We start from the raw sequence: 26,794 nt of genomic DNA, 5'->3' as shown, positions 1-26,794 counted from the left end.
TTCACAATCCTCTCCAGGGTGCGGTTATCCCTATTGCTTGTACACTTTTTTTTCTACCACATCTTTTCCGTCCCTTCGCCTCTCTATTAATGTGCTTGGACACAGAGCTCTGTGAACAGCCAGCCTCTTTAGCAATGACCTTTTGTGTCTTGTCCTCCTTGTGCAAGGTGTCAATGGTCGTCTTTTGGACAGCTGTCAATTCAGCAGTCGTCCCCATGATTGTGTAGCCTACAGAACTAGACTGAGAGACCATTTAAAGGCCTTTGCAGGTGTTTTGAGTTAATTAGCTGATTAGAGTGCAGCACCAGGTGTCTTCAATATTGAACCTTTTCACAATATTCTAATTTTCTGAGATCCTGATTTTGGGGTTTTCATTAGTTGTCAGTTATAATCATTAAAAAAAAAAAAAAAAAAAAAAAAGGAATGAATACTTGAAATATATCAGTCTATGTGGAATGAATGTATACGTTTTACAAGTTTCACTTTTTGAATGAAATTACTGAAATAAATCAACTTTTTGATGATATTCTAATTATATGACCAGCACCTGTAGACACACATGTAGCAATGAGAACGCTGCACAGACGTTACAGATGAATAGATACACAGACGGTAAGGCAGCAGACAAGGTGAATTTAATTGTCCCATTGATGTCATTTTAATTTCTCATTGTAAGAATAAACACATGCACTAGCTTATTAGTTTCCTCATTGGCAAGTGACACAAAACCTGCTACGTTTTTCTGTACTAGCTTTCTCCGGTCATTGCTTCATATGGATCATGGTGAGATTAAAGTGGTATCCAGTCATTTTATAAACATTCTCCCTGGTACTGTGAAGTACACATCTACAGCTGTTGGTAATACTGTTACTGTGCCTCTCAAACCCGTCCAGCTCCATCATGTATCTGACTGGGAGGTCGTCCTCTCACCTGAGGGCGAAACGGCACCATCCGAAGGGTAGGGCGTAGTCCCGCGGCGGCTCTCCTCTTTTGTAGTACGCCTCGTCACCCCGGAGCTTGTGGCAGGACTCACAGTAGCACAGGTTGTACTTCGCGTCTTCGTTAAAATATCCATCTTTTTTACGGACAGTGGAGGAGAAGATGGTGATAGTTATGTGATGTCAGACCCGAGACGGAGATCGTGGCAGAGAGGCTAGAAAAACACTCACCTGGTAACGTGAGCAGATCCTTGAAGCGCGAGCACAGCGCCTGGTACTCGCAGGTCTTGTTGGGGTTGACCTCGGGAGGCGGTGTCCAGCACACACTCTCTTTGATTCCTGCATGTAAAAACACGACAACAAGAGTTTAAAAGACTGAAAGGAAAAAAGGAAAAGATAAACAGTAAACGCTGGCTGCCTACCGTCAACCATGTCCGCCTTCTCCATGTCACCCTGACAACGGGCCTCACCGCTCTCTCCATCCACAGCTGGCACGTTGTTTGTAACTATAGTAACCTGGCATGATGAGACATTCATTAGCATATCTTAAGATTAGGTTCATAGTGATGTAGTGCTGAAATTATTAATTGATTAGCCCAGCACCAGAATTATTTTTTTTAGTGTGTAAGTTTTAGTGGCATCTAGTGGTTCCGATTATTCTGACACCACGTCACCATCAGTCACTGCATGTAAGAGGACCCGCGGTGTCTGTAGATAGAAATGTCTCATTCTAAGGTAATAAAAGCGTAATGGTTTATTATGTAAGGTCTTTTATACACCACTGAAAACATAGTTACGGATATTAAATTGCATTTCCGTCAAAAGATCCTTTAAGTAATTAATCAAGCAAAAACATCAAACACAAGTTGGTTACAGCGTCTCAAAACGTCAGGAGTTGTAGCTTTTCTCTTTTTTCATTCATTTTAGATTTAATATTTTTGATCAAATAGAACAACAGATTTGAAGAAGTTACTTGGGATTGTAGAAAATTACGCTGCGCTATTTCTTTTTTTTTCCTGACATGTTATAGACGTATTAATGGATCGATTAATCTAAAAAAGAACAACTCTTCTGTTGTTCTTAAACTGGGATCATACTGTTAATCAACTTTGATGAGTCTGATGACATATAGACGTTTCTTTTTGAAGCTGATCAAAAAACAGCTTATCAAGAGCGTGTGGAGGTTTTGGGGTGATGGTGAAGCGATAACTTTATTAAAGGAGTCACACTGTTTTGTACTTAGGATTTGATAAACATGATACTAGGGTTGAGTGATCATTTAATATTACTGTGTATCGCCCCACTATATAATAATATTCTTACAAATTTCTAACACTGTGACAGAGACACGGTAGTTCACAGCTGTTGTGTCTAAATGACGGGTAAATTCAACCAAATTGGGATTATTCTCTTATTTAAGAACTCTGTTATGACCCTCTGGACTTGAAATAAAATTTTATGTCACAACTCATGTGGTCTCCCCACTTTGTCCGAGTGTGATACCAGAAGGGAACAGGACAAACTGAAGTATGTCGGCGTCTGCAGCGCTGACCTGTTCACACTGGCCGTAGAGGTCGATGAAGGGGTAGCAGGGCGAAGGAATGTCCTGCGCTGCCACACCCTGGTCCATGCCATTGACGTAGAGGTGGAGACAACTGTTGGCGTCCACCAGCAGACCCAACACCGTCCCCTCCGGACAAGTGTCCAGATTAGGACCATAGTTCTCACAAGTCTGAGGAAAAAGGGTGATTAGCAGAAAGAAAAAAAAATTTGTTTGAACAGGAGAGAAAGAAAAAAACGAGCAAAGATGGCAGGGATCGGAAGGATGATGATGGTAAATGAAAATAGAAGAAAGGAGAGTAGGAAGAGACACCAGCAAATGAGAGACAAACAAGAAAAGATCAATCAGTCAATGAGACACACTCACGTAAAACAAAAATCAGCAAACATGACAGAACGATGTCGTGTGTGTGTGTGTGTGTTACCTTTAGAGAGTTGTGGAAGACAGAGTCTCTCTGCAGCAGCCAGGCGGAGCGTTTCAGACAACACGCTGTGGAGGGGAAGTTGAGACGGTCGGGGGAGTGACCTATGACCCCTAACGACAGCGACGACGTCCATGACGGGTTCAGACGGTCGATCTGAAACTGGTGACCGAAGAGTGGCAGTTGACAGGCTGAAAAGTCACAGCTAAAATACCTTGTCGTTATATTCAGTACAAATTTTACTTGTAAATAAACTTGTGGCAAGAAAATAAAAGGGAGAGTTTTTCTTATAAATATAAAGATATATTTTTGTATTCCTTTATTATGGACATAAAATTGACTAAAATCACAATTTTCAACAAATGCCAGTATCTTTAACTGGTCATAGTGTAATAAAACAGAGAACATAAGGGAAAAAAAGGAAATTCCCATGCTGATATTTAGGAAAGTAATTCTACATTTACATATTTAAGTACTGTATTAAACTATTTAACTGAGAAATATCTTAATACAGTAAATCTGGAAAACAGGTATTTTTTTTACTGTTTTCATTCAACATGGAGCACTATGTCAACACTGCCTGCCTTTTATTTCAAACTCAGTTATTAAAATGAAGGAAATGAACTTGAAAAAATAGCCACCTGCCCTCCCTATAGAGAGTCAGTACCGTAAAGTTACCTGGAACAGCTGCTGGCGAGCCAGCGGCTGCGCAGTGACCAGCAGACCCTGGTTGTAGCTGGATACTCTGGCCGCTGTCAGGTTCTGATTGGACAGCTGGATGTTTTTGCCGTGGTTTTCCAGGAACGCCATGACGGTGGGCACCAGCGCACACGGCTCCGTCTCCACCTGGAGGCAACAAGAGGTGACGTGAAGAGTCGGAGTCATCTCTCAGAAAACACTGTGTGTTAACAGACAAACTGTTTGAACCGCCGCCTCCCTTTAGGCTCCTACCTCTCTGACTGGGGTGCTGTCCTCCTCTCCTTCGCTGCAGCTGTCTGAGGAGAGCGAGGGCGCCTTGACGCTTTCCATGTCCTCCATCAACGAAGCGCTCACGATGGACACTGCCGTTATCCGTCCATACAGGTCCAAAACTGCGTACACATTCTGCAAGGAGCCAGAGAGAGGTGCTGAATGCCAGGTAGCTGTGTACTGAAGGTGTGTGTGTGTGTGTGTGTGTGTGTGTGTGTGTGTGTGTGTGTGTGTGTGTGTGTGTATACCTTGGCTACTGCAGTCGCTGCAGGTCCCATGTCTTCTCCATCGATGAAGATGTGCATGGTGTCGTCGCTGCACCTCTTCACACCCACACGGTTCCCGACCTGAGGATCATATTCGGTGAAAATCAATCACTTTAAAACGGGAACATCTTTTCAGCTGGCAGCACAGATTTGTTTTCTTCAAGAAACGCACAACGTACTGACAAAATGAATAATCTGTTCTGCTTTATGCTTTATCCATATCATCATATCTTCTTTAGATCATCGATGTGTCGAAAATAATCAAGACTTAAATCAATGAACTTGAAGACTGATGGATTAAAGTACACAACACAGTCACAATATACTCACTATTCAGGTACAGAGTGTTAAGGTATGCGTGTCATCTGCATTTTTTACCTTAAGATCAATATTAAATAATGGTTTTGTGTTGCTAAACTACAAGATTTCTCTTTTGAAATATTAAATATTAATGCATTGTTTGGCCTGAACTGTGGGTCAGGGCTTTGAAGCGGCCAGAGGGAAAGTCAATGAATCGGAGACAGCAGATGAGATCACTGAGGGTTTAAAGAGGGGGCAGCTTACCGTCAGCCGGTCCAGTGAACAGCAGTAGTTCTGGCGCTGCAGCACACCGTTGCGACGGACCTCAGAGCCGCAGAGCAGCCAGGTGACCTTGGTGCGAAGCTGCGGGAGGGAGGGGGAGAGACCTGACAGCGGGCAGGACGGCAGCTCCGGGGGTGCCAGTGTGGTCAGACCGATATGCAGCGAACCGCACCACTGCTCATCCACCTCATCAATCCTCACCTGCAGAGGACAGAGACAGAGAAATCAGGAAAGAGAAGAAACAAGTGCCAGCTACTGTGGGGAAACAGAAACCATGCAGTGTTTTTTCCAGTATACGCAAGTACTGTTATTTAAGATGTTAACTTGAATATTGCTTTAGGTCCTTTTTCAGCATTTCCTGGTAAATACAAATAAATCAAGCCCTCGCTTACCTCAAACAGCTCGTCTGCTTTGAGTTCCTTCCCACTGAACACAATGCCATGAGCATAGCCACCAACTCTGACGGCCTGGCAGCCATCACCGAGCAGCACCACGTTCTTGCCGTGTTTGCTGTGGAGCCGATGGGCCACGCCTGCTACTACACATACAAAAGAAGAAATATGGAGATGAGGCTTTGAGGCCAAATGATATGTGAGATTTGTGTTATTTATTTTACCAAATAAAAACGAACACAAAGTGTTTCAGAATTCATGGAATAATAAATATTTAATATATTATTATAATAATAAAAATGATTTCACTTCATCCTTTTACAAACTTTTCATACAATTCCCAAACTTCTTGACTTGCCTATATTTTTCAGGTTTTTCAAGGCTTTCCAGACCTGAGCACCCTGACCCTGACGTGTACCTGGTGAGTGGATGGGGAAGCTCTTCTCTGTGATATTGCTGGTACAGAGGCTGTTGTCCAGCGGGCCTGAGGAACTGGTGATGGACACCTGAACACACTGACCATACAGGTCGATCACAGCATACACCTCTGAGAGAGAGAGAGAGACATGGATGAGGTATCGGGTCAGCAATTTCACTCCAAACGTTCACTCCAAACCTCAAGCCAATGGTTTTCCAGCAATATCTGATCCTGATTCCTGACCTCTATTGACTATTCGTTACCTGGTGGCAGACCGGAGCAGGCGACACCTTGGTCCATGCCGTTGATGTAATAGTGGAGGTCACCAGTAGCTGAGCGCATCATGCCAATTCGTGAGGCCGTGGTCAGGGAGTCCAGGTCACAACCGTAGTTGTTGCGCATCGTGTTGCCATCCTGCATGATGGCCGTTCCACTGTGGGAAAATTAGTAAGACTGAATTGACCTGATTACTTGAACTCTGTGCATCCACAAATTATTACATTTTGTAATAAATTCTCCTTTTTCATGTTGCTCTATACTTCTTCCAGCAGTTATGGGAAAATAACCTAAAAAAAAATTTAAGTTTATATCGGTAACGGGAGTGGAGTTTCTTCATTTTAGGGCTTCCGGGTTTAAAAAGGCTGAGAATTAAATTAATTATTAAGACAGAGTACATCATTATAACAGCTAGATGCACGTTGTAACAACCTAATAAAAGCCAAAAATATACATAATATGGTAATACAGCGTTTGAGTCGTTTCTCATAACGTTCTACCTGAGCATCCAAGTGTCATAGTCGATGTCAGTCATAGTGTTGGGAAACTCAAGCTCGTCTGGCCTGATGGCCGTCACTCCTGGACACACAGAGAAATCACATGTGAAATACATTTACATGTCTAAAGTGATGTTGCAGAGTTTAATGTTACACACAGCACATACTGACTTAAATAGAAACACCTCACCTGCTTCTATTGATCCCGACCAGCGGTCCACCATCTTCTGAATAACAATTTCAAACAGCTCCCCATCTCGAAGGCACCTACAAGGAGGAAGTTTAAATCCTGAGTCAGCTCCTCCAGTACTCGTGTGTATCTGGTGACTACTGATGTCTAATTATTTCTTATGATCCCTAGATGGAAACAAAGAGCTAAAAGTTTTCCTCACCTGTTGGAAATGACAATAGCGTCGTTGAACTCGCTGCGACAGTTCTGCCGCAGGGCGGTGCGCCCCCCATTGGTGATGACGGCGTTGGTGCCGTGTAGGTGGTGGAAACGCAGGTCGTTGGTGGTGCTGGCCCCTCCTACTGAGCAGGGGCTCCCGGGGGACATGGCCGTGGGGCCCTCTGAGCTGTCCTCTGGGAGAGGGGGGAGGTCCACTAACAAAAGGGAGAGGCAGAGGAGGGGGAATAGATAGAAGTTCACATTTTCTGAAGAAGAATCTCAGTTATTTTAGCATCCTAACTCTTCTCCTCCTCCCTCTCTCACCCATGTCGTCCATGATGGTGGCCTGAGCAGCCTGGCCGTAGAGGTCGACCACGGCGTAGACACTGGGAGGGACGTTCCAGGCTGCTGGACCCTGAGCCACACCGTTTACAAAGAAGTGGAGGCTACCATCTTCTTTCCGCACTACGCCTACTGTGTCACCTGCCTGCAAGGGGGGAAAAGGGGTTAATTAAAAGAGCACACTGAGTAGGGTGCAGTAAGGTGTGTCTCGGGGCCTGTGGGTGGGGAAAAGTTTTCTTACAGTATACTTTTGAATAATATAGTCTCAGTTTTCTTAAAGATGACTAGAATAGTGTAATGGTATTGTATAAACTTAGCCCAACTTAATCAGGAAACAATAAACAGAATCGAAACTTTCTTTATTAATTAGAACATTAAATAGACAAAAATTAAAATCCCATCACTACCCCGCTCTCCCCTCCAAGCCTAGCTGACTGCCAGAAATACCATTTGCTTTGTCATAACACAGATTGTAAAATGGCGATTACTTCTGAAAAGACAATAGGCTCAGTCAATATAACAGACCAAACGCATGATCCCCTCCAGACTTACGTCTGGCGGAGATAATAAGAAATGACTGCGCAGGAAAAGGTCAGAAGTGTTGTGGGAGGAGGATAAAAAAGGCTGAGCTTATTAAAGCTAAGTAATGAAGCACAAATATCACTCACCTTGAGCCGGTCCAGGTTGTGTCCGTACTCATCCAGTATTGTCGTTCCGTTGTGCATCACGCCGTTCCCCGTCATCATCCACGTCCCTGGAAAACAATCCTGTTTTTTTTTGCTGTTCTGTTTGAAAGGCATCTCATAAACTCTTCCACATTGAAAGAACATAGCACTAAAACAACTTTTATTTACTTTTATATACTTTTCATCCATTCCAGTATGTCAGACTGAGAGTCAAAAGAATACGCACTTTAACAAAATCGGATTTATCGTATTTTACCTGAGCGCAGGTTGGTCATGGTGGAGGGCAGCTGCAGGTATGCAGGGTTGTGCGTTGTGACACCGATTTCGATGGAACCCGCCCACTTGTCCACCATCTTGTCAATCCGAACCTGGAACACCTCGTTGGAGCGCAGCGGCCGGCTGCTCAGGACCACGCCATGGTTGAAGTCATCAGTCGCACTGTGTAAGCAGCGTTGTTAGCTTACAAGTATACAACTGTTTCATGTTTTAAGTGCTGCATGTAGAGGATTTCTACACGTCCTCCATTGCAAGCTTTAATATTTTTTCACACTCACTGTGGGCGCAGCGCCGTCCTGCCCTCACTGATAATGGCGGCCTTCTGGCCACAGTTGGAGTGGAACAGAAGTCGGTCGGGCCCCTCCGAGTCTGGCGTGAGGGAAAGAGAGGGCCTGGGCCGGCCGACGTCGGGCGATAAAGCCCTCATGATGGCGTTGTTGCGTCTGAGGCGGTCACTGTGGTTGTGGTTGTGGACTATGGTGACTTTGACGGCCATGCCGTAGAGATCAACCACACCATAGACCACACCGGGGGTCTGGGCTGCCGCAACACCTGGGTAAGACACTGAGTGGTTAGGAGTGGAGACAACACTCAAGGTTATTTGGTTATTTTCAGTTATTCTCATTAATTCTGGCAATTTTGCAATAACTCAACAGCAGATGTTTTTTTATCTAAAGCATCTTGGGATCCCAGATAACAAAAATATAGAAAAAAAAATGTGTTGATAATAATGTAAAAGCAAACAGATATGTTCATGTTGCCCTTGGCCTGATCTGTTCTGATGGGTCCTTAACCATCATTATCAGCCCGCCCTCCCCCAGCAGTGGGCGTCCTTCTACCATCATGATGTGTCCCGACGTGTCTCACCTTGGTCTATGCCATTGATGTAGAAATGGAGCGCTCCACTTGCTTTGCGCATCAACCCTATGTGATCTCCCTCCTGAACATGGATGAGAGGAGATGGAGATTATAAACAACAGACATACTTACACTATAGGTGGCAAACGAAGTGTAATGTGTGTGTGTGTGTATCTCGTCACAAACCTGAAGTTCATCAAGGCTGAATTCACAGTATTCCCTGCGGGTTCCTTTCCCATTGGTCAGTATCCCACAGCCACTCATCATGATTGTACCTAAAATAAGCAGCCAGAATAATGTCATTCATTTCACACTGAACAACTCCTGTTTTGTTTGATACAGTTTCCTGTGTGTGTGTGTGTGTGTGTGTTACCTGAGCGCAGATTGGTCATGGTTGCAGGATAGTCCAGGTTGTTGGGATTGTGTGTGGTCACGCCGATCTCTATTGAGCCTGACCACTTGTCCACCAGCTTATCAATGCGGATCTGAAAGTATAACAGAAACACATTTAAACTAAATGCAGAGATCTTCTCCGTTCTGCCTCAAGCACAAAGTGATGAATATCACCAGACCTCCAGGCATGAAATACAGTAACATTTATGACGCTTTGTCTGTGTGGCCATCCTCAAGTATTTATTCTTTGCAATCTTCTAGTAGTGCTTAAACAGCTATAAATCAGTCAGTGGATGGACTGGAAACAAATTAACAGTTTTGATAATCAATTAAACATTTCAGTCATTTAACAAGCAACATTTCTTTAGTTTTTTATCTCTAGAAATGAAATATCTTGTATCTATTGTCACCTTAGGCTTTGGAAAACTGTGTTGGGCCTTTTTTACTCTCAATTATTAATCGAAAAACAGGTTTACATTGATAAAGAATCCTTATTTGCAGGTCTACTTTGAGCGATGAGTCAAATTATATTATTATTATCATCAAGGTTACTGGTCAGATACACTGGGATATTTATTAATTCAGTATCATCCGCCTCTGCTGGGCTTAATCAAATTAAAAACCATGACAGTAGAGTATATAAGTGAGTGATCACTGGTTAGCGGTCAACAAACATCCCAGCACGGAGTTGTGTGACTGTAAACACCTCAAACATCTCGTTGTGTCGGAGCGGCCGGTTTGTCATCACCACGCCGTTGTTGAACTCGTCCAGTGGTCTCCTCCGCTCCGCCGTTTTGTTGTTGTTGCTCAGTTTGATCAGTGTGCCACATTTCTCGTGGAACAGCAGTGCGTCGTTGGTGGTCATCCCGCCTGTCACAACCCCTGGCCCGACCCCTCCGTTACCAGCCGGGCTGTTATTAGTATTTCCACTTTCTCCAGCTCCTCCTCCTCCTCCTCCTCCTGTTGTCGCCACCCCACTGTCGCTGTTGACCGCGCCTCCTCCACTGCTGCCGCTGCTGCTCCCTCTGTCATTTCTGGCAGAGGAGTCAGTTCCTGCATTGCCGCCGCCTCCTGCTCCTCCTCCACCGCCACCATCTCCCCCTCCACCCTCATCCTCAGCGCGATAAAAAGATACTATTGCGTTGTTGAACACATCAAAGAGCTGGTGCTCTGTTAGAACTGGAGAGAGACATAGAGGAGGAAGAGGAGGGTGTAAATGCTGGTCATGTTGGACAAAGTCCATGACCTGGTCTGAGGAGGATTTTCTTACCTGTGTCAGGCTCCAGGTTGTTGGGGAACTTGTCTGGTCTGCTGTGACTGCAGCTAAGCTCAGGCACTGACAGGGAGGAGAGTGAGCGGGAAACAGCAGGTGAGAACAACAAATCTCAGAGTATAGGTTAGAAAAAGAGAACCACATTGATAAAAAGGCCCCTTACCTTCATCTCCATTCATCATTCCATTCATTGCTGCCACATTCATCAGTGCCGTGATCCCTACATCCCCTTGACCCCCGCACACCACCATCTCTTCCTCCTCGTCCTCCTCATCCTCGTCCTCCTCGTCCTCCTGCTCTATTGTCTCTTTCTCTGCTGAGGGTGGCTCACAGCTCACCACAGTCACTTGAGTGCACTTTCCGTACAGGTCCACCACTGCCCAGAGTTTGGGCGGCAAGCCGCTCGCGGCCGCACCGCAGTCCTGCCCGTTAACCCAGAGGTGGAGATCCCCGCGGGAGCTGCGCTGGATGCCCACCCGGTCGCCCTCGGCTAGCTGGTCGAGGTCGCGGCCGTACTCCTCCAGGACCGAGCGGCCGTCGCGTAGCACCGAGCAGCCCGACACGATCCAGGAACCGCCCTTAAGGCCTGTGGCGCTGCTGGGGAAGTCCAGCCCGGCGGGGTCCAGCGCCGTCACGCCAATCTCGATGGAACCGCTCCACGAGTTCACCTGACGAGAAAGAGGGGGAAGATTTAATTAATATTCACATTATCAACTATTTGCACACAAATAATGACATCACTGCCTTTACACTTTACCAGAGGCTGATGTTATGTCTGCATTTGCCAAAAGACTCGAAGCGTTGCATTTTTTGTGATAGGAAATGAATTTCGTAGAGATGATGTGAAATTTAGAGACACCAGAAAGAAAGAAAACGTAGTAACAAACCAGTTGTCAGCAGCTGCTCCTCTGATCGCAAAAAGACTGGTGTGGGAGTTGCTGTTGAAAGAGTGAAGCAATGTGCTAAAAACTGCAGGTAGTAAACTATAGAAAACAAAGTGTGCCTTGTTGTCTGATCCTTCAGGTTATTTTTAGTCGTTCTGTCAGTGAAGAAAGCAGCTCAGGGAGCACTCCTTTGAAAATAAAGAAGGACAGTGTGAACACGCAGTATGTCATAGCAAAATGTCTGGCAGAAACACCATTACTAACTTACAATACAGTGTGCAAAAAATTAACCCAGGGTCAAACAAATTCATTTCTCATTACCGGTACTCTCCTTAAAGAACCACCCAATGGGCACGTAGCAGCATCATAGACTACTGCAGCACCAGCATCCACCTCCCAAGATGAGATGATAAAAACATATTAATGCAGAAAGGTAGTAGAGTGCTCACTATATTTAGAACAGGTTCAGGAGAACAGAAAAAAAAAGTATTACATCTCGCCATTGTCAACTGATCCAACAACACATATGCAACCCTTGGGCTGCTATTGCAAGTGTTTTGGGAAGTTTGGAAGCTTTCATCCAGTGTGTGCAGATACTCTCCATTTTTTTTTTTTATTTTATTATTTTTTTATTCTCCATTTTTTTTGGGATATGATACCCAGAAAATGTGGGGAGATCCTTGTGTTCCTCAGCTAAAAGTGGAAGGAATCATGATTCCTCAGCTGTTTCAATAGCCAGATGATGGCCAAATCTTCTTTCCACTGTACAGTGACTGAAACAATGACAAGAGGTCTGAAAACGCAGATGCTTATGTGGTCCAGCTGAGATGATTAAACCTGCGCACACAAAGCAGCAAACAATATTTAAGCAAGCAAGCTTCACCTCCATGATAAAACAGTTTCACTGCTAAACCCCTTGTGTTTATGTATGAAATTTCGATCATATCGCATAACACGCAGCCTGAGAAATCCACTTCTTCCAGGAAACACAAAACTCACCATCAGCTCACAATGATGTGATACTTTATTGATCTCCAGGGGTGAGTTCTATTTTTTCATAGCGATTTGCCTCCATGATGTAGATGACACAGTGCAGCGTCAGCTATAAAGCAGTCAGCGCAGCTGGTGGAGAATAAGAGTCCTGCTTAGAGACACTTTAGCCCACCGGATGCTTGCCGACACGGTGGCATGAACCCACGTCACGACATCCAACAAAAAGCCATGCAGCTTGTTTCTCAAGAAAAGAGAAGCGACTCAAAAGTGTTCTGCAACATTAAGATCAATATTCAACCACTCCCCGTTTCCCCTGGTACTCCACAGGACTCTGGTTTAAGTTGGCAGAAATCCACCCAGATGAAGTGACCTTGAGCGTAACATTGAAGCCCCACCAGCTCTCGAGATGTTTTTCTGCAGCTCACCTCCACACCGAGGAGATCCAAGATGAATATAATTTTTTAAAATACTGTCCCGTTTCCCTCCTTCACCTGTTCCCGTGGTGTGCTCTTCAGCCGTGTGGCAGGTGCTATGCAAGGCAGTGTGCTAGCCCCGGGTATCTGGGTTAACAGATTTAGAAGTAAGCCTGACCGGGTCGCTGTGTGGAGGAGACAGACATCTCCTTCCCTTGCTCATTCACTTATGTAACAGCAGCCTGTGGGTGTCTACCTCTCAGTCTCTCTCGCTGTTCAAACGACCAATAACTACAGGATACAGCCATACACGCCAGGCAGGAGCACTGGGCAGCTTTCGAAAAGAATAAAAAAATTAATTGCATCAAAAGCAGGGCACTGCTGAGACTATACAGACCGTACACACACACACACACACACACACAAAACATAACAGATGAACTCTGTATAAGGGAAAGGTGAATATTAACATTTGTAACAACCAGGTTTTAATTATATATATTTATATATATATAAATAAAATAATTCAAAATACTGACATGATTTTGACATAGAAAGTACCACACTAAACTCCTTTATATTAGAAATGCATGGCTTTTTTATAAAGTCCACACCAATTTTAACTAACGTGGATATTTATTATTATATTAAGTCTTAGTTAGGGCATAGTATCGCCAACAAAACAGAACATGACATTGATGTTGGGTTTTGAGGCTAGTATTGGCTAAAGTGCTGCAACAAACTATTTTTTTCAGGCTCGATCCATCGGCCAATAATTTCTCAATTAATAGCGATGAATAGCTTAGTCCACAAAATAGTGAAAAGTGTTTGTCCCGACTCGTCAGAACCCCAGAGACAGCATCAAATAGCCAGTTTTATATGATAACCGGCGCAAATCCCAGAGATATTCAGATTACTATCATATAAGTTTTTAAAAAGCAGCACAATATGCGAGAGGCATGTTCTTTCTCTCAAAGTTGGATCAACCCTCTAGATCCCTTCGTGGACCACAGCTTTAAATACAAACCCAAAACCACTGACAGTGTTGCAACCTGGACAAACTGTCAAATACATCGCGTAAGTTTCTCGTTTATCAAAATCCACTGTAGCTAGTGGATGGCAGTAGACAGTATGGGCAGTCATGCCAATCCGGCACTCTGTGATGGAAAAGTATTGATTGTCAGACAGGCAGTGCATGTCACGACAGCGCATGAGGCTGTTTATGAGAGCTCTTATCAGGCGGAGAGCGCCATAAATGGTGGACAATCATATACGTACAGTAGGTGCTATTAAACCGCATGTCTAGCTTTACTGGCACACGTGCAGCTTCGCCTCATCGTGGTAGATTTCCTGAAGAACTATATGACTGTGTGTCTTGACTGGACACACTGTCATTCGGGGGGTCGGGGGGTCGGGCAGTTGGCGCCTGTTCAGGCTCAAGGGCTGCCATGTTGTTGACAAACCCAGTATGGTTGCATGACTGCAGAGGCCACTACAACAGACAAAGCTCCCATATGCTTGTAAAAGCCAAAAAGTAAACACTGTGCACAGGCTTGTGTGATGTGACAGAGACCTGAGTCACATTGAGCACATAGCACATAGACAGGCACTTATGTTGACGATCTATGAAAGGCTACCAGGAATATATGCTTAAACCTTAAGGGACATTTTAGGTTATGAGACCTTTAACAGAAGAAGTAGTTTTGAGAGAGGGCAACCTGTATCTTAAACAATGGATGTATGTAGTAAAGGAATGAGAGGGAGGCCTTCCCAGAAAATGGGAGAAATTGATCACCCTCTGTGGAAACAACAAGGACACTATCATAACTGGATCTGGATTCATCAAAGGACAATATGGACCTAAAAACAGTAGAGTAAGAAATGTATACTCCACTTGATCCCCTATTCTTTGGGATAAAAAGTGGTCCAAATAAAGTTAAATTAAAAGCAAATGTCCCAGCAATGAGGCTGAAAGAGTGTATGTTTGCACCAGAGTTTTGGCTTTTAGTGGTCAACCTCCTCATGCCTGAATATGGATCAAGACTCACCAAGAGGTCAAGCCGAGTCCTTTAACACGGAACTCTGGATGTTATTAATGACACGGGTAGACGACAGCAGCGGCTAACTGTGTTTGTTTAGGTTCACAGACAGCCTGTGAGTCAGTAGGATAGTAGCCCAGCCTGGTAGTATGAGCACTGCAGTATATTATTAGCCTCAGGGACGGACTGGCAGCTACGGCTGTCATCGACTTCTTCAACACAAAACTAAACAGAGACACGTTCACCAGCTCACTTAACTCACTGCTGTAGAACAATAAACAAGTCCTTATCAACACACAGAGCCCCCAGTAGCAGCTTTTAGAAAAGCTAGCCCGGGCTAGCCTGAGATCGCACCGCCTGCTCCTGCTAGCGGCTCATTAGCATAGCTAGCTGGCGGAACCGAGGCAACACGGACAGGTTATCGATAGCTCAGTGATCACACCTATCGATGTGTTAATCAGGTCCGCCTGCCCGCCTGTGACAAATATCTGACAGTGTCTGCAAATCGCCCCTGAACAATCCGCGACAGCCGTGGTCGCTGTCAAGCCGTGTGAACCGCCCCGGATCGGTGAAGCCCCTCACTGCGGACCGAGACACCGGCCCGTCCCACCAGCGCGGCTCCCGCTGCTCTCATCCCCGCTCAGCGGCAGGCCTGTTGTTGTTTACCTTCTTATCAATACGGACGGTGAAGACATCCCGGTCCCTCAGCGGCTCCTTACTAAGCACCAGGCCGTGGTTGAACTCCTGGACTGGCTGGTTGCGCCGGGCGGTTCGGTTCGAGTTGGACAGGCCGATCAGCTTTCCGCTCCGCGGATGCAGCTCCGCCGCCATCTTCAGTGGGCGGCCAGTGTTCACGACACTCGGGGTTTGCGACAGTAACGTTATGTTAGACGGTAGATTTCACACTCACAGCGCCGCACCCAGCTCTGTAATACAATGGCTAAAACATTCATTTTAAGCTTTACACTTGTTTGCAAACAATGGTGTTGTTTTAAATATGACATTTAAACACTAAATACAACGTTTATATTTAAGCTTCATAGAAATCGAAGCCTTCATATTTAATTTTAGCCCTGTTTCTGTCTGAAATGTACGATTTTTTGTTTTTATTTTTTGGCTTTAGTCTAAATGATGAATGTGGTGTCCGCTGAAGGCAAAACATTTTGACTTCGGTGGACATTTTATTCATATATAAATACCGCAAATGACCAAGAAGAAGACTGAACTGCATATCTGCCAAAATATTTCCAGTGTGTGAAGGACAAAAGGCCTTAACACCCCCCCGTCTTTACTTATTTATATTAATTGAGGGCCGTCACCCCTAGTACGGTTGATTTCATAGATAAAATATATTTTCTTTATGTGTTTTATGTTGTAGGATTGGTTAGTTTGAATGTTTTAGGCCTATTTAAAATGCTTTAAATGCTTCTACTTGAATTTTGGACAATAAAGAGATTATATTAAGCCTGTTTCATCATCATCATCATCAACAACTTTATTAAATACATTTCACACGTACACACGTTAAAATGTAGGCTATGTGTAATAGCCTGCATTTTAATCCGCAAGAATATATCTAAAAACATTCCTCAAAATCTTACTGATGTGAAAAACTGTAATGATTGTGATTTTGAGTAATTTAATGAATATTCAAATGTCTCCCTTCCTTTTCTTTCTGTGATTATTTAACACATTACTTTTACACACGTGCATTTTGCTTAATAAATATTTAATTAAAGAAAAAGGAGCATTAAAATCATTGACAATTTTTATTAATTAGATGATAATTAGATTACATGAATCTAGTGTTGTTTTATTGTTTGTGTGAATCATACACAGTGGATGGTATGACTCTAATTTTGTCTTTAAAAGTCCACTAGATGGAGCAAACTTCATGTGTTAAATCTCATCTCTCAGTCTCATTCTTATTTCTATGAACTGGACATTCAGTAGGTAAGGTGATTTTAATGTCTGCATCTACTCCAGTAAAGTGATAGGCCTACATAAAATATATACAGGCCCTATTTAGCAAAATAGCAGTTCTATTAAATCAAAATTACACTCACAATTATAACATCAATAATTGAGCTAAGCCTGGGTCAGACTTAAACAGAGCTGTTTATGCTGTTTGCTCTGTTTAAGTCTGACCCGGCCCAGAGTGCTGCAAATTGAGGGATTATTTTACAATAAAGCCTACCTAATGTAATGTCGTACATACCCTTAAAATCAGTTCAGGAAAAACAACGTAACGAACTCTGATAGCCACGGTACTCCACATCCTCCCTTATCATTTCTATCCAGAAGGTAAACAACAGTCCATGGGTGTTTTCATCAAGTCTCAGTTTATAAGAATTTATTTCTAAACACAAATGTGGTGTTTTAAAAACAGGAAAACTGCTCCTACTCAACAGTCTGTTCATGAAAAGACAAAAGTTAAATTAGAGCTAATAAATTAATTTGTTGTTGTTACGATATTGAATACTAGCTAAATTTCTTCTCAATAAGTAACGAGCATTGGGTTTGAGGTAAAAATGACTTCTTAACCCCCTTTTTCTCTGCTAATCAGCCATAAAACTTTAGTGTTTTTAATCAAATCCAATAGTTTAGTTTAGTTTAATCTCCTTAAAGCACTATTAGCCTTTATTTTGCCTCAAATCAGCAGTAAAATTCACGTTCATAGATAGCCATCATTAAGGAGAATCATAATTTATTAGAAACATACTGTTAGATACACCAAAGTCACAAAACCACTCACATTAATCAGAATATTCTGTTAAAATCGGGCTAATGGGATAGATATTTTTTGCACAACATATTAATGTTTTAGAAGAATTGGTACAAATACCACATTCAATTACAGACTATTAGTAGCCTAATAAGAGGGTTTAGTGGTTATTAGGGTATTGTTGTGCTCTGGCTACTGTGCCTGCACTTTGCAATCATTGTAGTGAACCCAGAGGGCATCCCCTGCCAGCATCTAGTCCACATATTGTACATGCATACTTTCATGGTCTATGCAGCGCAGCTGTGAGAAGAGATCGACATGTGTTTGACAGCTAAATCGAGGTCCAAATCCCTCCCTTGGACCCGAATTTTCTCCAGACAGCCTGTCAAGAACTGGGAGCCTACATTGTCCTCACCCTCGCCTGAAAAGTAAAACGAGACACAGTCAAACACAAGTGACCTTGCATTACACTCCGTGAAGCTCCTTGTCTGGCCTCAATGGATTTTCTGTAAGGACATATATTTTATTGCAACTTGTGCTTTCAATGTTATTTATGTTGTTATTATTTTTTTTATTGCATATTTATTCTATAAGCCCTGTCTGCAAATCAAATTCCTCTTTTTTGAACAGTAATCTAAGATTGATTTGAAGACTGTAGCAGTTCAGAAATGATTCAAGACTGCACATCATCACAGTTTAATCTCACCTAGGAGACCTCCAACGGCAAGACGACCCTCTCTCCATGTGGTCAGATAATCAGGGTGGCTCTCAGACCTCATAGATAACGTAGTGGTGTTTGATTCATCTTCATCTTGGAGCACTTGCAGTAAATCTGTCTTAAAGGTTATAACCAGTCGCTTGAAATTGTCTTTCATGCTGACTGTATCTTTACCAAAGGTGAGCGTCACCTCCTGCAAATTCAAAAGAGAGACAGGAGAAAGAACTATGTGGATGAATGCATAGTGGTGTCCAATCTGTGTGTTCACATGTGTGTTTGTGTGTATGTACACTGAACAAAGCGCAACACTTTTGTTTTTGCCCCCATTCATCATGAGCTGAACTCAAAGATCTAAGATTTTCTCTGTGTGCACAAAAGGCCTATTTCTCTCAAATATTGTTCACAAATCTGTCAAAATCTGTGTTAGTGAGCACTTCTCCTTTGCCGATATAATCCATCCACCTCACAGGTGTGGCATATCAAGATGCTGATCAGACAGCCTGGGTATTGCACAGGTGTGCCTTAGGCTGGCCACAATAAAAAGCCACTCAAAATGTGCAGTTTCACTGTATTGGGGGGTCCAGGAGCATCAGCAAACCACTCACACACACACAACGCCATACATGCTGTCTGCCATCTGCCCTGTACAGTGAAAACCGGGATTCAGCCGTGAAGAGAACACCTCTCTCAAGTGCCAGACGCCATCGAATGTGAGTATTTGTACTGCCAAATTGTCTGAAACGCCTTTGGAGACGGCTTATGGTAGAGAAATGAACATTCAATTCATGGGCAACAGCTCTAGTGGACATTACTGCAGTCAGCATTTCCCTCCAAACTTGCGACATCTGTGGCATTGTGCTGTGTGATGGAACTGCACATTTTAGAAATGGCCTTTTATTGTGGCCAGCCTAAGGCACACCTGTGCAATACCCATGCTGTCTGATCAGCATCTTGAAATGCCACACCTAGTGGATGGATTATCTCGACAAAGGAGAAGTGCTCACTCACAGATTTTGACAGATTTCTGAACAGTATTTGAGAGAAATATGCTTTTTGTGTACATATAGAAAGTCTTAGATCTTTGAGTTCAGTTTATAATTTTGTTCAGTATATGATGAAGCGAAATGTTCACGTAAGCTACGAAGCCACCCTCACAGCACCACGAGCAGTTTTAAATAGACGCTAGGAATTATTAGCAAATTCAGTGTGACTCGTATCTGATTTGTGTGCACACCTCTTTGTTATTATTGGCCACTAAAGCGAACATGAGGTCTTGCCCAGGAGCCTTGATGCTCAAAATGGTCCCATCCATCTTACTGAAATCTCCCAGCAGTTCAGCCATGACCCCATCATCTGACTCAATTGGGAAAACTGCAGAGGAACAAAGAATAACTCACAACATGAAAATAATAATTAATTTGTATTGGAGGGACTTGTTAACCATCCAGAAAAAGGCATGTACATTTATTCATTATGTTAAATCTGATTGCAGCTAATTATAAATAAACAGATGCAATATTGCTACCCAAGATGTCATGCCATAAAAGAATGCATTTTCCAGGCCTGGTGGAAGGCTTGTTATTACTGAAGGAGTGTTAGCACTTGCCCATGTCTTGTATAATGGAGCACAATGTTCCCACCTGAGGTGTTGAAAATGGCAAATCCGGTGCCAGGGAAATAGCTGCCAGGTTGCACGTTTTGATAGCAGGGCCACAGCTCCTCCGCCTCTGTCTCCCAGGGGAGGCTGAGGTTTAGCCAGTTACCTTCCCGCACACAGCCGTCCATCTGTGGCTCGAACTATGGCAAAGAACGCAACTATGCATTTAGGGGAATGATCGGGGGAGCAGGGAGAGTGATTGGTTCAGAAATGTTCAAGATTGTTCATGGTCATTTTTCAGTGCACATTCTCACAGTCCTGTCACAGGCTGCTGGTACAAAACACAGCTGCAGCTACAATGCGCTGTGACATGTATAGGTATACAAGTAATTGTGTATGTTTTATTTTATTGTACTTAATTCTGTTCTGTTTAAATTAAACATTTGTATATACAGTATGTACTATGTGTCTGTATATGTGGTGAAGGGGATTAAACTTCATTGTGCAAGCCTGTGTTGTAAAATGACAATAAAATAAACCTTGAATCTTGTAAGCTGACTTTGAGTGGGGATATTTGTATTGTTTTGAGAAAGGGGGGTAAGGTTGTAACATTTCATCAAAAGAAACATCATTCTCTCTGGCTGTTTTTGTACAACCTGTACCTAATGTTTTAGTACTCAAGATCACTTTTTGATGGTCTTGGTCTCGTCTGGACTCGACCGCATTTGTACTCCAGCCAAGACCATAACTTTGGGAATATCAATAAATTGCTTTTACATTGTGTGATTTATTTGTTAACATCCCAACTTTGATTGGATATAAAAAGTATTTCTTCAAATGCAACAAATAACCCTAATTAAAAATATGTTGTTACCGTTAACGACTGTCACCCATACCCGGAATGGTAAGCATGGAAAAGGAGTGTTGGATAAAGACGCTTACGCTGATTTTAGCTCTTAGTGTTTGTATTTGGGTGTTTTAATGGGAATGTCGATCTTTCACATCAATTTGAGAAGTAGGGGAGAATGGGGTATGTTGTCACACTTTTCACACCATCTAATATTTACTGAGCACCGTATATCACAATGGTACACTGTCATACCAAATGAAAGAATGAAGTCTTGGGCAGAAGTTTTGTATTCATTACATCCTCATATCTTATCTCATTATGGAGCTGTAGACTGTTGAATAGAGAGTGTGCACTTGTGACAATTTGCCCCATTGGCAGGTAAGTTGTCACACTGTATAGGGTAAGTTGTCACACTGGATTATCAAACAGTTAGAACACTTAATTGTGAATATTGATTTCAATTTCAAATTGTAACCAGAACTAAAAGTAAAATCAATCAATAATCAAGCCTAGAGAATTTGGAAAAGAAATAATTTAATTCAAAACAAAAATGTTGGCAGAGCACACATTAAGTGTGACAGCCTCTTTCATTGAACTTTAAAATCAAACGTTCTCTGGAGTGCAAATAGATCTATGGTAATTGAATGTAATGCTGCAGATAACTTGCTTAAATGTATAACTTAACTAAACAGATGTGGTGTTTAAACACACTAATGCAACAATGTGCATTTTTGTACGACCTACATATGTATCTGACTAATCAGACATGTCTTTAGTGTCACAGTTCTGGTACACATAAATTGCCTGGCCTGAGGTGCAAACATCGCGGGCCCATTTGTTGCATTTCACACACTTAAACAACGTCTTCTTTCGAATATTGTATGAAAAGGGCTCCACATAGATGAGGCCAAAAGAGATGTCGGCGGCTTACGTCAAAATTCTTAGCTGTACTTCTGATTGATTTGTTCTTCAACTTCATCTGCCTGACTGTCTTTAACATTATGTCAGGCGGTGTACTGCCATTCTCTGTCTTCAGTTGATAATTTTCTTCCTTCCTTCAAAAACACATTCCTCCTTGCAATTACAAATTAATTACAATCTTATTTGTCTATTACCCTTGTTGCCTAACTAAATTAATAACTGGATCATGTAGTGTGTGTGTGTTTGTATCTACTAACATACTACATGCCTACGGTATAAGACTGTATATACTCATGAATTCAGTCTTGTCAAGGCATATGGCTGCTGCTGTAAACTACAGTGTGTAATATTCTATTTACAGTATCATTTAATACTTGTGTCAGAGGTAATTACACAATTTCACATAGTTTTTTGAGCATTTTCTATGAATTTATTTGTACTGGGGCAGCTAATCACATGTGACGACTTGCCCCAAAGTCATTGAAACAACTTGCTCCAAAAATGTGTGCTAATGTTGGCTAAATCTCTCAAGGTTAGCTTAACATAGCACTTCAGCTGAAGTATCAAAAGACACGTTATTGTCTCCTCAACTTTGTGCAAAGTTATCAATTTGAACATTCATACCTAAAAAGGTTGGAATACATAAAATGTGAAGTGCAAATGTTTTACTTTTGGAGCAAAAAAATAATAAGATTGTGCTCACTTCAGATTAGAGTGACCTTGACCACATGTGAACAGGAAGTTGAACATAGAAAAAGAAGTCACACAAAATGGCTATTTGATTTTTGACATAGAGCCTCTAGTGTTGGAGTTATGAGCAGTGTGACAACTTACACACGAGACGACTTACCCCGCTCTCCCCTACCCATGATCTCATTTCACATTTTATTGTGTGTCATGTAATGCGGGGAACTGATCTTGGTCTTGATTCGGTCTTGCCCTCCCCCGGTCTTGATCTAAACTTGGTCTCAGCCCCTAAAAGTCTTGGTTTTGTCTCAGTCTCCATAAACTCTGGTCTTAGTCTTGACTACAACACTACCTGTACCACTTTTAATAATGCTCTCTCTCTCTGTCCCTGCAGGTTATCATCATACAAAGCAGAGGTGTGTGCTGCGGATGTATCAGGTCGATGCAAAGTTGATCAAATCATTCCAAAATAATTAATGGGATCTATTGAACAAGACAGATAAAAGAAAAATGTTAAGTATCCCAGAGTGGATTAACACACTATACCTGAACAAATAGCTTTTCCTTGTCCATCAGGACCCCGCCGAGGGCCAGTCGGAGTTCACCTGAAAGGACCTCCTCTGTCTGTTTGGACTGCATGCCCAGCACCAGCCTATTCGAGCCGTCCACCTCTAGAATCACAAACTTCTCTTGGTTGCTCACCTCAAGCTTGGTGGCACCAGGAGCAACAAGAAGAATTCAGACTAAAAGTTCCTGCTTTGCAACACTTGTCCAGTATACTGTATGATGATTGTTATTATAATGTCCATTTTAATGCAATTTTGAATCTTCAAATAAATATAATTACTTGTTTCCAGTGCAAAATAACTTATTTCTGAGATGTTATTTCAAAAAGAAATTTTTGATAAAAAGAAATTTTTTACTACACTTGAAACTCACTGTGTGCCATTTTCCATCATTGAGCTTAAGGCCGCCTGCCACACTAACAAGAGTATCTTCTTTGCTCATCTGCATCAGAGGGATGCCATCTTTCAGGGACAAAACAAACCAGTCGTCCCCGTTTTTGGTGTCTCCATAGAAAATGACGCCTTCTGGGTCAAATGTCCGCAACTGAAAAGATGACTTAATACTGCAGAAACAGAAAAACATAGCAGAATAGTCTTAAACTCAAGGGAATGCTGGTCCATAGACGATTAGACTCCCTATTTTTGATTACTTTTTCTAGGCTTTTGAAATCTTATTGCTGACCAACAATATTTTTGCTTTCAATTTACTCAGACCAGTGCAGGGGTAAAATTCAGTGATAGTTCTACGGGCCTACAGCTGGAGAAAGGCAATATAATGAAGGGTTATATAATTTTTATGTTATTAAAAAGAAGAGAGCCAGGATCAACAATCCTCCAGCAGGCCCAGAATTCTTAACTTGCTCCTGTACTTGCTTCCACATATTCTCCTCACACTGCTTGCACTGAAAGTTTTCTGCAAACTTTGAACTAGCTCCCAGGTCCTGTTTCAATGTCAAATATGCAAAAGGCCTTTTTTTTTGCCTCTTTGACCACAACTTTTCAGTGAGTAGTTCATGTGAAGCCTTCACGGTACAGTGATTTGCTCCTCCTGATATACCTGCTGATCTCACTGAGGTTGACTGTTGTGTGGACCAGTGGGCTCCAGATGTCTCTGTCCTGGCCGAGGTAGACGGTAGCCCTGCCTGATACTTCTTTCTGGAAGACACAATGTTCATAAGGTAACACTTATTCCACACAGCTCACATTCATTAAACCCTGCTTTTGAATTTTCTTTTTGTCAGATTTTTTGATTTGGTTAGTGGTTAAAACCATATTAAACAGAGTAATGGATTTTATTCAATTATTGATTTAATTAAAACACTTAATTACTGTTTAACAAGAGAAGTGCGGTCACTCAACTTCTGAAGTAGTAATGAAGTGCAAAATCAATGTGGAGCCATTGACAAGAGAGCCTGAAGGAATAAAATTACAGAATATACTGATATATATATAGTCAATGACCACCCATGAAATGGAGGGAAATCATTGGCAGTGTTGTGGTTATTCTGCTTATTTGTCCGCCCACAAACTGAGCAAAGTTCTAAGTCTAAACAAATTATTATTTGGGCATGCTGGGATACCCATCTAAGACTGACATCTGAAGTGAATGCAGGATGAGTTGATTCATGTTTTACTGGTTAATCTTTGGCTTACATACTGCACTTTGTCTATCCTCCATCTTTCAAAAAACTATAAAACATAGAACACAGAGGATGTTTTGCTAGAAAAAAATGAAGTAATGCATCATTACAGTCTTTTTAAAATTGTCCAAGATGTTCTGAGACAGATATTCCCAAATAGTTAAGGACTAGGTGATTAAGTAATTTTAAAGCAAGCAAAAACACATCGCAGGAACAGTTTGTGCTTCTACCTAGATTTAGGGACTTAATTAAAGCTACAAAATACACATGGATCACTTAAACACCATTGTGATATTGGACTTTCCACTGTTTTTAAATTAAGACTGATGAGAGCATTTTAACACAACGCACACAGATACCAGTATTCATTCCAGGCATTATAATCGTGGCATTGCATGTGAACATACCTTACCCCGTCCGTTCCCTTGCCCCTCGGCTCCCAACAGCAGCGTGAGGCTCAAAGCCAGCAGCAGTCCACCTGCCATTGTTTTCCAAAACACGGCCATCCTTCAGAGCATTCACCCACCCAGGCCTCCCAGTGTGCAGTCTCCCGAGCCCTTGGGTGGTCCGCAGACTCCAAGCTACCCTAAGGTGTCAGTGGTGGGACGAGGAGCAGAGACTCTGCAACATGTGAGTGAAGAGGTCGTGTGTCCTGGCACACTGTCCCGGGGTCCAGAGGACAAACATGCCATGATCACTGCAGGTCATCGTACCCCAAGAGAAAGTGCTCTCTCTGTGGTTGTGACTGATGTGTAAAAGATAGAGTGGGCAGAGGGCAAACACAGGAGCTATAGAGTGAAAGGCAGAAAGAAAACATGTCACACAGGCTGTTATATGAATTATTCTTAATTCAGCAAACAAAATGTTTTAATAAAGTGTGCATTTCCCTCAATCTGTCAGTCTCCTGCCTTTGTGGTGGCTAATGTAGAGTGAACAACTGCAGGCAGGGTGAGTGACCTTAGCCAGACCACTGATGTGTGTTTACCCATTGCACAGGAACCTTGATTCACCACTGCTGGCTCTAACTCTAACTCTAATTGTATGTGTGTGTGTGTGTGTGTGTTTAGAGGGGATCTGTGCTTCAAGCCACAAAACTCTTTTTTTCTCTTCCGTTGGCTGCATTCCCGTGATACAGTCTCCTTCCAGGAAGGCTGTGATAAAAAGGGAAATACTGGGAAAAGTGCAACACACACACACAGAAAAGTACAATCAGCAACAGCCCATTAATTCAATTGAGTATTTGAAGTTAATCTGAAATGTCAAATCACAAGAAAACACAACATTTCTCCTGCTCACGTGTGCAACATCTGATGCAAGCTTATAAACTGTCACTGAGTATGTGCAGATTTTCACAGCAGACATCTCGATGTCACCTTAAGAAAATCACATGTGTAAACAATAACAATAATGGAGGCTGCATTCCATTTAGCTGAGCAAGTTTCAGTGTCCTGATATTGTGCATGCTGGCGCATTGTAATAGCTTACTGGGACACCTGAACAGAGATGTTGTTAATGTTATTAGTAACACCTGTGCTTATCCTCCGAGACAAGTCAACGTGTCTGCTGTGAAAAAGATCCACTGAGGTAAACTATTTCACTGCTGAAAAACTGAATGTATTATTGGCAAAAGAGCACTGTGACTTTAAAACAGAACCATCCCAGAGGCCTTGAATGCATTTTTTTTTTCACCCTTGACATTTCATGATGGATGTTTTGAGAAATATACTCAATTTCTGAAATACTTTCATTCACAGTCAATTTTGTCAAAAGAAATTCATCTCTGACATCATGTTCTGGGACTGCAAAGATGAGCGAGTCACCCAGCCGACCGTTTCTGTTTAAACCACTAAGTGTCACTAGTGGGAGTGTGATCATTCAAGGATGATAAGAAATCCTGCTGCCTGTCTGTTTACATGTGAGGAACAAATTACAGAACACAGTGTATTTTTATAAATTTAGAGAAACATGACTGTGCACTGTGGAAACACAGAAGACATTAAATTGACACTGAAAGAACGGTGAGGGAAGTACCAAACAATAAACCATGTGCAGAAAGTGCAAAATTCACAATTTATTGCGCTTTTACCAAATGACTAGATCTTAAATGTACATTTTGCTGGAGAATTCACAGGGAGGATCAAACAATGTGAGACCAGGCACCCGCCAACTTGTTGTTGCACATGGTTCAGATTAAGAACTCTGGATCAACTTGTAAAGATTAATAG

At 42.4% G+C, this 26,794-nt stretch overlaps 2 protein-coding genes across 3 annotated transcripts in view; both read right to left on the bottom strand.

Moving 5' to 3' along the window:
- neurl4 (neuralized E3 ubiquitin protein ligase 4) overlaps nt 1-15,728 on the bottom strand; it is a 20,702-nt gene extending 4,974 nt beyond the window's left edge. The window contains exons 1-26 of one of the 2 annotated variants that reach the window (XM_046063742.1): nt 15,532-15,728; nt 10,700-11,204; nt 10,534-10,599; nt 9,970-10,442; nt 9,244-9,355; nt 9,057-9,145; nt 8,880-8,952; nt 8,291-8,564; nt 7,993-8,174; nt 7,719-7,804; nt 7,033-7,195; nt 6,713-6,923; nt 6,511-6,587; nt 6,324-6,402; nt 5,811-5,980; nt 5,488-5,676; nt 5,130-5,275; nt 4,720-4,938; nt 4,138-4,236; nt 3,872-4,024; nt 3,599-3,766; nt 2,924-3,082; nt 2,491-2,670; nt 1,361-1,454; nt 1,170-1,277; nt 931-1,075 (exon numbers count right to left, since the gene is read on the bottom strand). In XM_046063742.1, the coding sequence (XP_045919698.1) occupies nt 931-1,075; nt 1,170-1,277; nt 1,361-1,454; nt 2,491-2,670; nt 2,924-3,082; nt 3,599-3,766; nt 3,872-4,024; nt 4,138-4,236; nt 4,720-4,938; nt 5,130-5,275; nt 5,488-5,676; nt 5,811-5,980; nt 6,324-6,402; nt 6,511-6,587; nt 6,713-6,923; nt 7,033-7,195; nt 7,719-7,804; nt 7,993-8,174; nt 8,291-8,564; nt 8,880-8,952; nt 9,057-9,145; nt 9,244-9,355; nt 9,970-10,442; nt 10,534-10,599; nt 10,700-11,204; nt 15,532-15,696 (4,385 nt within the window). In that variant the 5' untranslated portion in view covers nt 15,697-15,728. The remainder of the gene's footprint in view (nt 1-930; nt 1,076-1,169; nt 1,278-1,360; nt 1,455-2,490; nt 2,671-2,923; nt 3,083-3,598; nt 3,767-3,871; nt 4,025-4,137; nt 4,237-4,719; nt 4,939-5,129; nt 5,276-5,487; nt 5,677-5,810; nt 5,981-6,323; nt 6,403-6,510; nt 6,588-6,712; nt 6,924-7,032; nt 7,196-7,718; nt 7,805-7,992; nt 8,175-8,290; nt 8,565-8,879; nt 8,953-9,056; nt 9,146-9,243; nt 9,356-9,969; nt 10,443-10,533; nt 10,600-10,699; nt 11,205-15,531) is intronic. The other variant, XM_046063743.1, reaches the window with a different exon arrangement.
- Nucleotides 15,729-17,555: 1,827 nt separating this feature from the next.
- On the bottom strand, nt 17,556-26,692 carry shbg (sex hormone-binding globulin). The gene is made up of 8 exons (XM_046064413.1): nt 24,977-26,692; nt 23,987-24,084; nt 23,303-23,492; nt 22,910-23,071; nt 19,949-20,105; nt 19,543-19,679; nt 18,297-18,501; nt 17,556-18,011 (listed from the first exon to the last, which is right to left on the bottom strand). Exons 1-8 carry the CDS (start codon nt 25,073-25,075, stop codon nt 17,878-17,880), a joined length of 1,182 nt encoding a protein of 393 aa, XP_045920369.1. The 5' UTR covers nt 25,076-26,692; the 3' UTR covers nt 17,556-17,877.
- Nucleotides 26,693-26,794: the final 102 nt, after the last annotated feature.

Source organism: Micropterus dolomieu, linkage group LG12 (genome assembly GCF_021292245.1).
Source record: "Micropterus dolomieu isolate WLL.071019.BEF.003 ecotype Adirondacks linkage group LG12, ASM2129224v1, whole genome shotgun sequence".
NCBI classification, from domain to species: domain Eukaryota; kingdom Metazoa; phylum Chordata; class Actinopteri; order Centrarchiformes; family Centrarchidae; genus Micropterus; species Micropterus dolomieu.
Note: the sequence above shows the minus strand (reverse complement) of the source record. Positions and strands in the feature narration are given on the sequence as shown.

Coding starts and splice junctions, on each gene's coding strand:
- shbg (XM_046064413.1), bottom strand. CDS start 25,075: ATGGCCGTGTTTTGGAAAACAATGGCAGGTGGACTGCTGCTGGCTTTG. Junction 24,085..24,976: donor AAGGGAACGGACGGGGTAAG/GTATGTTCACAT, acceptor TGTGTCTTCCAG/AAAGAAGTATCAGGCAGGGC. Junction 19,680..19,948: donor TGCCATTTTCAACACCTCAG/GTGGGAACATTG, acceptor GTTCCTCTGCAG/TTTTCCCAATTGAGTCAGAT.